Genomic DNA, 12,015 nt, shown 5'->3' with positions numbered 1-12,015 from the left:
CCTTTTCTCCTCCCTTTTAAAAGTTGATAAGAATATTCATTAGCATTTTTTTTTATCTCTGCTGTCCGTGACCCTATCAGAACACACCTGCGACCTGTTGAAAACCACTTATTTTTGAAAGTTGATGTAGATCCTATAAACTCAATCCTAAAGTTGCATGTTTTAAATGAAAAATCAAGGTTAATTTGTGTGTATGTGTTTGTGTCTGGAACAGAGTATTGCTAATACTCTGATGGCTCACTGCTCCACTGGAGAGGATTATCTGAAGGCTACTTAAAGAGACACGACTACACACACACTACAGTAAGACACACGTATGACCTGAAGCACTGAGATCTTTATTATTATAAGACTCCCTTAAGACATTCCACATGGACACACACCTGGCTGTATATGTGTGTGTGTGTGTGTGTGTGTAAGGGCTGCAGAATGGAAATCGTTAGGCCAGAAGACATCTGGATCATCTCAACAATGTGACCAGCACGATTCTTTAGTCCTAAAGAGTTTGTGGAGTTTACTGTTGGTTATTTATAGGTTCTGCACTACTGAAGTAATTAGATGCATGTAGCATCCAACGGTGGACTACGACGGTCCAGTGCAGTCTATATTCAATGAGATGTGAATTTTACCCTCTAATGCTTCCTGATCTTAATGAAGGGACAACCACAAGAGGAGACAGCAGGGGACACATTCAGCTACAACAGAGCTCTCCAATACAAGGGACACTATCAGTACATTTAACACTATCAAAAAGAGACTGAAGGTGTGAAAGAAAGAAAGAAAGAAAGAAAGAAAGAAAGAAAGAAAGAAAGAAAGAAATGAGCTCTCTTATAACAGATGTATGGTAGTGTGTAGGTGTGAAACTGCCTGGCGCACATCAAGGACAATATCTGGATATGCTGTCACTGTTTTTCGACTATTAAACACGAATACACACGGGAGAAAGACTGCGTTTGGTGGCCATGTCGTTAAAGTAGTGTGTATTCGTCAAAATATGTCAGGATAACCCAAAACCCCGCGTTAAAAAGGCAATATTGAGTTATTATTTGCGCGCCGCGTGTATGTTTAGATGCCCGCGAAAACTCTCCCGCGCAAATGAATACATAAATCTAGACTTGCGCTTTAACTCTTTGTCTGACTAAATCTACACTCGCAAGGTGAGTAACACGAATTTTATTCATAGTTGTCAATGTTTTGTTGTGGTTTATATAAAGTCTGCATGCGCGTAAAAGCACTATTATGATATTTACGCGTTGTCTGCACATTTTTGTCGTGATTCGACTATACGATTAAATGAATTCAACCCTAAAGTTGTATGTATATATATATATATATATATATATATATATATATATATGTGTGTGTGTGTGTGTGTGTGTATATGTATGTATGTGTGTGCGTGTGTGTGTCGTGTGTTGCTGGCGATTGTTCTTTATATAAATTGCGCGCAGCTCCATCTAGGCCAGCCCACGCGCGCCCCTGGTTGCCACAGCAACTGTCGTGGAGGATGCGAGACAAAATGAAAGATTATCTTTGCATCAGCAGAGGATGAGAAAATGTGTTTCCTTTTCTTCAAAAGTTAGTTAGTATAGCCTAACCGGTAAAAGACCAAATTTACCAGGTACATTTAGAGACAAAATCTATCTTTCAAGAGTGACCTGACAGGAAATGACCATTTAATGTTTAAATGGCGATTTAAAAGCACTTCAAGGACAATTCTGGTAAATAATAATAATAATAATAATAATAATAATAATGCATAAATTCAATGGTCACAAAAACAACTTTCTGAGGGTGGTTGCCAGGGCGTTGCTACCCGTTTGCCAAAGTGTGTTTTTAGTGTGTTGTTGTTTAGTGTGAGTGTTCTGGGTGTCCTGTGTCTGGTACTGTTGTAACAGTCATTTTTATTGTGCTAAATAAGGCATTAGACAATGATGTATACTTGGTTTGAAATCTGGGGGGGTCCAAATGTGGGTTCGGGGGGAGGGTGTGTGTGTGGACAGTGCATAATAACAGTTCTAATTAAAGCACAGATAAATAGAAAATTGTATTAATTGCATACTCTTAAATATGTAGGCTATACGCTGTGTACCATATCAAACATTCAGAATAAGCATCAGGGTTAATGTTTCAGAAAAACTTTCAGAAAATTACATTTCTTACCTGCTCTTCTGAAATGCCTGTCTGCTTTCCTCACCCTGAACAAAACAAATGATCATTTCTATGGACGCCTTTAACATCTTCACTGAATCCACGTATGACTCATGTGATTATACTGTATTTCATGGTTTCTAAATTGTTATGAAAGTTTTGTATGGGTAACAAACCTACAGACCAAAATTGCACATGTTGTCAGCCACTGACTGCCAAGTTTTATTCCTGCAGGGGGCGCTTGACGCTCTGAAAACTGAATCCTCCACGCATCCGCATTTAAGTTTCAGAACGTTTTATATCCCTTTGGAACTTGCCTCCTTATACAGCCTCCGAAGATAGGATTTTCCAGCTTTCGGATGCAGCCTCTGTGATCGTTTTCAAATATTTCTAATGCTTGCATATTTATCAATTCTAACACATCTGCTGGAACTCCTCTTTTAGTTTTCCTAACCTCGATACGAGGTATCCTGCAGTGCACACACACAAACACACACACACACACACACAAATATATTTTTAGCTGAACTTGATTCAGTCGTGGACAGTGGTTCCACGTGTTTGAAATGAGGTTTCTTAACTTAAAATAACTATGTAATCTCAACACAAACACTTTGTGTAGAAAGAACCTAATTGTATTGGGTAAACCCAACAATATTAGACATGTTAATGTAACTTAAATAAATCTTCTTTATTTCTTTATGTAGTAACTAGTGACAGTGAATCAATCAATCAATCAAACTTTATATAGCACCTTTCAAACAAATCAAATGCCATTCAAAGTGCTTTACCAGCGATTGACGCAAAATACAAGCAGTAATGTAACAATAAAAATAAAATTATGACATATTACACAAAATACATTTATTATAATAACACAGTAAAAAGTTAGTAAAATAAAATAATAATGATTAACAGTAAAATGTTAATAAGACTAAATTAGAATAAAATAAATAATAATAATGATAATGAATAAAATACTAAAACCATACAATTTTTAAAATACTACATGAAAGCCAGACTGAATAGATGGGTTTTTAGTTTACGTTTAAAAATATTTTCAGCTCCTCTCACATCCTCTGGAAGGTTGTTCCAGCGGCATGAGCGTAATGGCTGAATGCAGCATCACCAATTGTTTTTGTTCTGCTATGTGGAACAGATAAAATGAGGAACCGGAGGATCTAAGGGACCTTCCTGGTTCATAAACCAAAAGCATAGGTAGTCTGGTGCTAGGCCATGTAGTGCCTTGTAAACTAATAAAATAATTTTAAAATCAATATGAAAACTAACAGGTAACCAGTGTAAAGACTTTCAAATAGGCATAATGTGTGCTCTCCTTTTGGTCTTAGTCAGCACTCGTGCAGCAGAATTTTGAATTAGTTGTAGCTGATTTATTTTATTCTTCTGTAGACCAGAAAGGAGAGCGTTACAATAGTCTAGCCTGCTAGTTATAAAAGCGTGCATCAGACTCTCTGTGTTTCTCAGAGAGAGAAATGGTCTCTCTTTGGCGATGTTCTTCAAATGATAAAAGCTGTTTTGTGACACCCCACACATGAGCCTTGAAATTAAAATCAGAGCCAAAAATCACTCCTAGATTTCTTGCTTCTTGGCTTGGGTTGAGTCCTAGTGTATTTAGTTTGGGAGTCAGTTTCTCTCTTTGAGCCTTTGAACCAACGATCAATACTTCTGTTTTATCCTGGTTGAGCTGTAAAATTCTGTGACATCCAGGCCTTTATATCTAAAGTACAGTTAACAAGTGAGTCAATCAGGAGATGTCAACATGCTGGTTGGAATTACTACAGAGTGTAGTTTAGTAACTATGTTATAGTTAGCATAGCAATTGCTTAATGAAGCGAACAACAATTTCATGTTTGACATCTACTTGTCCTCATCATTAACTCAAGCTCCACTTTTCACCATAATGGTAACCACCAAAACTCCAACAATTAAACACTAACAAGTCTCCCCGTTTATATTCATCTTGCACAAAAACACATAAAATAACACAAAATTGTAAAGCATGCTGGGAAATGGAAATCCCCTGCCAGTTTCATCAATGCTACATAAACACCACAAAAAGTATTCATGTAGTCCCAAATTGAATAAATTAAGTAAACTTCCATTTTACAAATTTAAATGAGTAGAACGCAATGACATCAAGTTGTGACAAAATGTTCTAGAATTGTGTTGCTTTAGTTTTAATTAAGTAAATTTAACAATAACATGGAAACACATGCAAATAAACAAAAATACACAATTACAATATTTTTGGACTAATCTACTTAAATTTAATTTCCACTGCATAATGATCTATCTATCTATCTACAGTTGTGCTCATAAGTTTGCATACTCTTGGAGAATTGGTAATATATGTACCATTTTTAAAGAAAACATGAGTGAGCAGGCAAAACACATTTCTTTTATTTCTTATGGGATTCATATTCAACTGTAGGTTATAACAGAATGGCACAATCATAAAACAAAACATGGCAACAAAGAAAGAAATGAAATGACCCCTGTTCAAAAGTCTGCATACTCTTAGTTCTTATTACTGTGTATTGCCCCCTTTAGCATCAATGACAGCGTGCAGTCTTTTGTAATAGTTGTCTATGAGGCCCCAAATTCTTGCAGGTGGTATAGCTGCCCATTCGTCTTGGCAAAATGCCTCCAGGTCATGCAAAGTCTTTGGTCGTCTTGCATGAACCGCATGTTTGAGATCTCCCCAGAGTGGCTCGATGATATTATGGTCAGGAGACTGTGATGGCCACTCCAGAACCTTCACCTTTTTCTGCTGTAACCACTGGAGGGTCAACTTGGCCTTGTGCTTAGGGTCATTGTCATGCTGGAAAGTCCAAGAGCGTCCCATGCGCAGCTTTCGTGCAGAAGAATGCAAATTGTCTGCCAGTATTTTCTGATAACATGCTGCATTCATCTTGCCATCAATTTTCACCCCCCCCCCCAAAACATCAGTGATCCACCAGCATGCTTCACAGTGGGGATGGTATTCTTTTCACTATAGGCCTTGTTGACCCCTCTCCAAACATAGCGTTATGTTTGTGACCATAAAGCTCTATTTTGGTCTCGTCACTCCAAAGGCGTGTCAAGGTATTGTTGGGCATATTGTAACCAGGCTTTTTTGTGGCATTGGCTTCTTTCTGGCAACTCGACCGTGCAGCTTATTTTTGTTCAAGTATCGTCGTATTGTGCTCCTTGAAACAACCACACTGTCTTTTTCCAGAGCAGCCTGTATTTCTCCTGAGGTTACCTGTGGGTTTTTCTTTGTATCCTGAACAATTCTTCTGGCAGTTGTGGCTGAAATGTTTCTTGGTCTACCTGACCTTGGCTTGGTATCAAGAGAACCCCCGAATTTTCCACTTTTTAATAAGTGATTGAACAGTACTGACTGGCATTTTCAAGGCTTTGGATATCTTTTTATATCCTTTTCCATCTTTATAAAGTTCCATTACCTTGTTACGCAGGTCTTTTGACAGTGCTTTTCTGCTCCCCATGGCTCAGTATCTAGCCTGCTCAGTGCATCCACGTGAGAGCTAACAAACTCATTGACTATTTATACACAGACACTGATTGCAATTTAAAAAGCCACAGGTGTGGGAAATTAACCTTTAATTGTCATTTAAACCTGTGTGTGTCACCTTGTGTGTCTGTAACAAGGTCAAACATTCAAGGGTATGTAAACTTTTGATCAGGGCCATTTGGGTGATTTCTGTTATCATTATGATTTAAAAAGAAGCCAAACAACTATGTGATAATAAATGGCTTCATATGATCACTATCCTTAAATAAAAGACAGTTTTTTTGCACGATCAGTCATATTTTCAAAATCAGTGCCAACATTTCACAATTTCTGCCAGGGTATGCAAACTTTTGAGCACAATTGTATCAATCTATCTGTCTATCTATCTATCTATCTATCTATTTATCTGTCTATCTATCTATTTATCTGTCTATCTATCTATCTATCTATCTATCTATCATTATCTATCTATCTATACCTCTGTATAATGTATGTCTGTTCCCCCCCAAACAGATGTTCCATATTAATGTCATTAAAATTTCTACACAGAGGAAGGATTCTAATGTGAATGTGCATACTGATAATGACAGTTCAAACTTGCATGGAAAGGGAAATAGTCACAGTTTTACAACTGTACTCCGTTACAACTGTACTTGGTCTACCCTACTTCATAAAAGAGTTCAAAGCCAACTCGGTTGTGTCATTCACAGTGCGTCATGGAAGTGGGTGGTCGCCGCAGAGCTCTTTTGGTGTGCTTTGGCGTGATTGTCTTATTGGTGAATTGTTTCCATTTAGGATTATACAGTAGGTATCCAACCAGAACAGGCTTTCTATCACCGCTGTAGGTAGTGTAGTTCTTCACCCCAAATTGCACTATTAAACACAATAAAAAAAAAAAAAATTAAGTTGAAATAATTTTGACTGATGGCTTCAACAGAAGCATAAACTATCGATTAATAAACCCAGAGCTCACAGTAGCACAGTTTGTCTTTAAAGGTTTATAAGTTATCTCCCTATGGATAAAATAAATCTTTTTTACTTCCGGAACTGTTGTTCTCTATTGCGCAGGAGCATTTTTAAAGAAATTTTGAAGTAGAAGCATTGAGTGTCTCAATAAAAAGTTGAGTTTTATTCATTGCATACAGTGTTAATTTTCTCTTTCCTTTGCAGCCATGGCTCTACGGCCAACTCTCATCTTCATTCTCTCTCTGATTGGCTGCTGCGCTCTTGAGGACCAACCCAAAGTTACAGCCCCGCCTCCTTCTCGAGGGTGTGGCGCTGCAGTGGACCCGCCCTACAGAGTTCTCTGCGATCTGGAGTCAGTTTGGGGTGTAGTTTTAGAAGCTATAGCATGCGGTGGAACTGTATCTGCATTAATTTTAATAGTGATTCTCCTAGCCAAACTAAAAACGGTAACGGAGCCGGAGAAGCGATGTGGCATCGGCCCCCTCCTCCTCCTATTGGCCGGAACGGTGGGTCTTTTCAGCCTATCGCTGGTCTTCCTGGTGGGGCGTGGCGAGGTGCTCTGTGTGGTTCGTCGTGGGCTCTGGGGGGCGCTGTTTGCGCTGTGTTTCTCATGTTTGTTGGTGCAGGGGGTGCGATTGAAGAAGCTAGTCGCGGGAAGGCGGAGCCCAGCTGGGAGCTCTCTCGCTGCGGTGGTGTTTGCACTAACCGCGGTCCAGGGTGTCATCGCTGGAGAGTGGCTATTGCTTACGGTGGCCCGTGAAGGACATGAAGCATGTGATTACCTGCCTTTAGACTTTGTGTTAGTGTGTAGCTATGCTCTAGCATTGTTGCTGGCGGCTACTGTGTTGTCGTTGGGCGTCGTGCTATGTGGAGGTGGCAACAGGGAGGAGTCGAACCGGAAAAGAATGAAATGGAGGTGTAACGGCGTTTGGCTATTTCTCACGTGTCTTTCATCTCTTCTCCTCTGGGTCGCCTGGCTAGTGCTCTATCTCTATGGCAGCGCCACCATTGTGACCGTGGCGAAGGACTGGGATGAGCCAGCACTGGCAGTTGCCTTGGTGACAGAGGGGTGGGTGCTTTTGTTATTTCACGCCATTCCAGAAGCCCACCTGTGTTTGCGTCCAGCCTCTCAGAGGAATGCAGACACGGGGCAAAACTACTACGACGCCCCTCAGCCCCTTGCTCCACAGGGTTACCATGATGACGAGCGGTCGTCCAATCCCAGAGCTCCGTACACAGAGAGCCAGGCGTACTCTGTAGAAGAGCACAGTGCAGGTACTATCAAACACGTGTTTATTTGTTAGTATATATTTGTGCATGTTGGTCTCACTGGATTTTGGTGTTTTTTAAAGTTCTGCAGGCTGGAGGTTTTCATAATGGATTGATACGACCTGCTCTGCCGTTTCGCAGTCATGTTTATCAGCCCACTGAGATGACCTTGCTCATGAATGCAGGAACGGTGAGTGTTACACTTTTTTTCTTCTATCATGGTGTGGATGTTCCATTGACTTCTGTTGTTTTTAAATTGAGCTAATGATATTTTCTACTCCCCAACCTTGACCCTACCCCTAACCCTTACACAAACCTTTTTGCATTTTACGTTTTCAGTAAGACATTATTTTGTATGGTTATTAATCCCCACAATGTTGCTGATTTCAGGATTTACACTGTAAACCCTAATGTTTTCATTACTGGAAAAATAAAGTTGTCTTGATTAAACATTACTTGAAATGTCAAGTTTCAGGCACATGACTCAAATTTTTGGGAATACCAATAATGCCTTTTGCTTGAATTATTTAATTATGTTTTCTTAGTCAAAGGAAACATATGGGGACATTATATTTTATTTTATTTATTTATTATTTCTCCCAATTTTGGAATGCCCAATTTCCACTACTTAGTAGGTCCTCGTGGTGGCGCGGTTACTCACCTCAATCCGGGTGGCGGAGGACAAGTCTCAGTTGCCTCCACTTCTGAGACCGTCAATCCGCGCATCTTATCACGTGGCTCGTTGTGCATGACACCGCGGAGACTCACAGCATGTGGAGGCTCATGCTACTCTCCGCGATCCACGCACAATTTACCACATGCCCCACTGAGAGCGAGAACCAATAATCACGACCAAGAGGAGGTTACCCCATGTGACAACCGGGACAATTTGGTTGCTTAGGAGACCTGGCTGGAGTCACTCAGCACGCCCTGGATTCAAACTCGCGACTCCAGGGGTGGTAGTCTGTGTCAATACTCACTGAGCTACCCTGGACCCCTAAATAGTTGTTATTAAGAATTCATCGAGGTTTTAGCTTTTTGTATTAATATTTGTGTTGTTTTGTTGCAAATAGTTGTTTCGTGTGATGTCACCATTAGTGTGATCAGTTCTCCTCATGCAGATGCAACTGAAATACAGGTGTATATGCATTTCTGTGGAGAAACAAGTTTATTTAATGACTGACCTAGAATCAGTTATAATCTTTTTTATTTAAGCTGTGTTACTGTATGATAAAAATTTGAGTCCATTCAATTACAATTATTAAGTAGAAACCACTTAACCACAACATTTAAATAGCAAATCTGAGTTAAGTCTACTTGCATCTAGTTACCTTAACTTAAATAGTTAAGTTAATTCTATATGCTCACCAAGTGAACTTAATTACACACGTTTTGGAGTCACAATTACTCAATTCAATTGAGGGAACACTTTACTCAATAAATTGAGTAAAGTCAACTTTTCAGGGTTTTCAGTGTATGATCAAAATTTGAGTCAATTCAATTCAAATTATTAAGTAGAAATAACAATATTTAAACAGCAAGCCTGAGTTAAGTCTACTTGCATCTAGTTACCTTAACTTAAATAGTTAAGTTAATTCTATATGAACACCAAGTTAAGTGAACAATTCAATTGAGAGAATGAGTTTACTCAGTCATTTAAGTCAACTTATTAGAGTTTTCAGTGTACTATCCTTGTGGGTCCACATTTGTCAAAGTAATTTCAGAAACTGGCTGACATATTTAAGATCTTTAAGTTGAAGGTATGCTCCTGGCTCAGAATAAGTTATGCTCGATCGACAGCATTAATGTCGATTACCACAGAAAATATTTAGATTCCTCCATCAGTTTTGTTAAAAAAAAGCAAAAGATGCAGTAAAACATAAGTCACTTACAATGAAAATATATGTAGCAAGGTAAATACACACTTTCAAAAGTATAGCCACAAGGCACTTGACCACATAACACCATTAAACCTAATATGTTTTGCATGATGTACACAAGGACAGCAGAAAGGGAATGGAACAATCAAGACAGCTTTACAGCTCAAATAATAAACACCTTTTTACTAAATAATTCAAGTGTTTTAACAAAAATATGAGTTTCACATTTATGCCATTTAACCCTTCAGAACACTTGGCCATAGACTTACATGACATGATTTTTATTCAACCCCCAGAGACCCAAGCATAGATCAGTGTTTATATATTTTATTTGTTCCTCCTTGATCGTGTCTTTAGAAAGCCACTGATTATAAAAATAAATCAAAAGCGTAATTTTTATGCAGATTTTGTTTTAGGGTGAATTTTGTGAGATTTCAGAAAACAATGGCAGTCTATGGGACGATCTTGATTTTTAAGCACATTTTGCTTTGAGGTGACAATTGTGTGACTTTAGCAAGCTGTGACATTCAAAATGCAATTTTGTTGTTTTGATGTAGTTCATAGTGTCAGCTACAGTTATGTGTAGTTATTGTATTATTATTATTATTATCTACAATTTTTAATAAAAAAAATATAGGTATTGTTTAATTGCAGGGTTAATTGCAAACTGAGGTGACGAGTTGAAATTATTTTCTGTGGTAATCGACATTATGACACAAATGCTTCACCAGTAAGAAATTAAAACTGAAACAGTGGCATCTTCTGTTTCTGTCATTTAAACGGCACACAGACACATACATAATTCACCTCATGCTGTGTTTTCACCCCATGTGTTTTAGATCCCGACTGCCCCTCCAAACTTCACAAGGAGGCATCTGTGGTGAGAGTGGTTGCCATGGCAATAACATCCTCTTCTCCCCCATGAAGGATTCACATTGGGTGGAAAGTGAAAGTCAAAAGGCACTTTAATGAGGTTCCATGTTAATCATTTGGAAATGCTCTTGTTGTGGGGGCAAGCAAATTTTGCACAAGCTGTTTAAAATTGATGTGTGTAAAAAAGTATTTTCTCCTAACCCACTTTAATGTGCAGATTCAGCTGTAATAAGTGTAGCATTCGTAGGTTAATTCCCACCAAAATTGTAAATACTGTGGCTCTATCAAAACATTGCTCTGTTTGTTTGAGCGGTCCGACATTTAACTTCTGGCTCAGTCAGTGGAATGAGTTCGGGACGGGACTATCCAAACGGGGGCGGGCCAGAATGATACACTTCAGCTTTTAAGTGGGCCACCTTTAAAGCACAAATTACAAGAGGTGTTACATTTGATTTCACTTACTCAAAATAGTCATTCTAAACAACGTCAGTTTAAATTAGATTACATTTTCAGACAAATCATGCACTGAAAGAGTGAAAGAAAATGACAGAAAGAGTATTAATTCATTCCTAGCCTTACAGTTAATGCAAATATTCCCGCATTTCACTTTTAAATATATAATCAAATTCTCTTTATTTAAATAGCAAAATTAAAGTATTTACATCTGTCTCTTTTTAAACTTTTAAAATTGTATCTTTTTTGTCTGTTTGTTTTTGATATCACATAAACACTCTTTTTCCAAGCTTTGCACGCTGATTGACCGTAATTCTTTATACAGTTGATGCTATACATCTATTGTTGTTTATTTATAACGTGTTTGATTTTGAGATGGTTGTATTTCTCCCTGTTTTTGATGTTCATATTTCAAATAAATTATAAGAAATATTCTTACAATGTTTTCACAGTGTCTCTTATCGTGCGTTGAATACTGTGTCGCGCATGCGCGCTAGCTGTCTCTCTCTCTCTCTCTCTCTCTCTCTCTCTCTCTCTCTCTCTCTCTGCATGTATTTAGCCGAGACGGGCCACTTCTATTAACGGCCAACGGATGTTGAAAAGAAAGTCCCGCCTTACAATTAAAAGAGCCAATCACCTTTTAGATGCAGACATCGCCTGTCAATCAACTCTACAACGCGCATGCGCATTAGCTATAAAAGCAGGGAAAATTGCGTTTTTAGCGTAATATGAGGCAAATAATCACCATTTATGATACCAGTATTGTCAGATTTTACTGCCGATTTGAAATATGTTCTTTGATTGTAATCTTGATTGGTCAATCCATTTTTCAGTTTTCGGTGTTCCCCCATTCAAGTAGATAGGAGCTGCACTGGCATGACTGGAAAT

At 38.5% G+C, this 12,015-nt stretch overlaps 1 protein-coding gene across 2 annotated transcripts; it reads left to right on the top strand.

Moving 5' to 3' along the window:
* The first annotated feature begins 442 nt into the window (after nt 1–442).
* On the top strand, nt 443–11,516 carry gprc5bb (G protein-coupled receptor, class C, group 5, member Bb). 2 transcript variants are annotated; one of them, XM_051702224.1, is made up of 4 exons: nt 443–763; nt 6,857–7,927; nt 8,005–8,111; nt 10,641–11,516. In XM_051702224.1, the coding sequence occupies exons 2-4, from the start codon at nt 6,859–6,861 to the stop codon at nt 10,683–10,685; spliced, it is 1,221 nt and encodes a 406-aa protein (XP_051558184.1). In that variant the 5' UTR covers nt 443–763; nt 6,857–6,858; the 3' UTR covers nt 10,686–11,516. The 2 variants fall into 2 exon arrangements, with proteins under 2 accessions (XP_051558184.1, XP_051558183.1); XM_051702223.1 differs by having other exon boundaries at nt 444–1,157.
* Nucleotides 11,517–12,015: the final 499 nt, after the last annotated feature.

The sequence above is a fragment of the Myxocyprinus asiaticus genome, chromosome 7 (genome assembly GCF_019703515.2).
Source record: "Myxocyprinus asiaticus isolate MX2 ecotype Aquarium Trade chromosome 7, UBuf_Myxa_2, whole genome shotgun sequence".
Lineage (NCBI taxonomy): Eukaryota > Metazoa > Chordata > Actinopteri > Cypriniformes > Catostomidae > Myxocyprinus > Myxocyprinus asiaticus.
The sequence above is the reverse complement of the archived record's forward strand: the minus strand, read 5'-3'. Positions and strand labels throughout refer to the sequence as shown.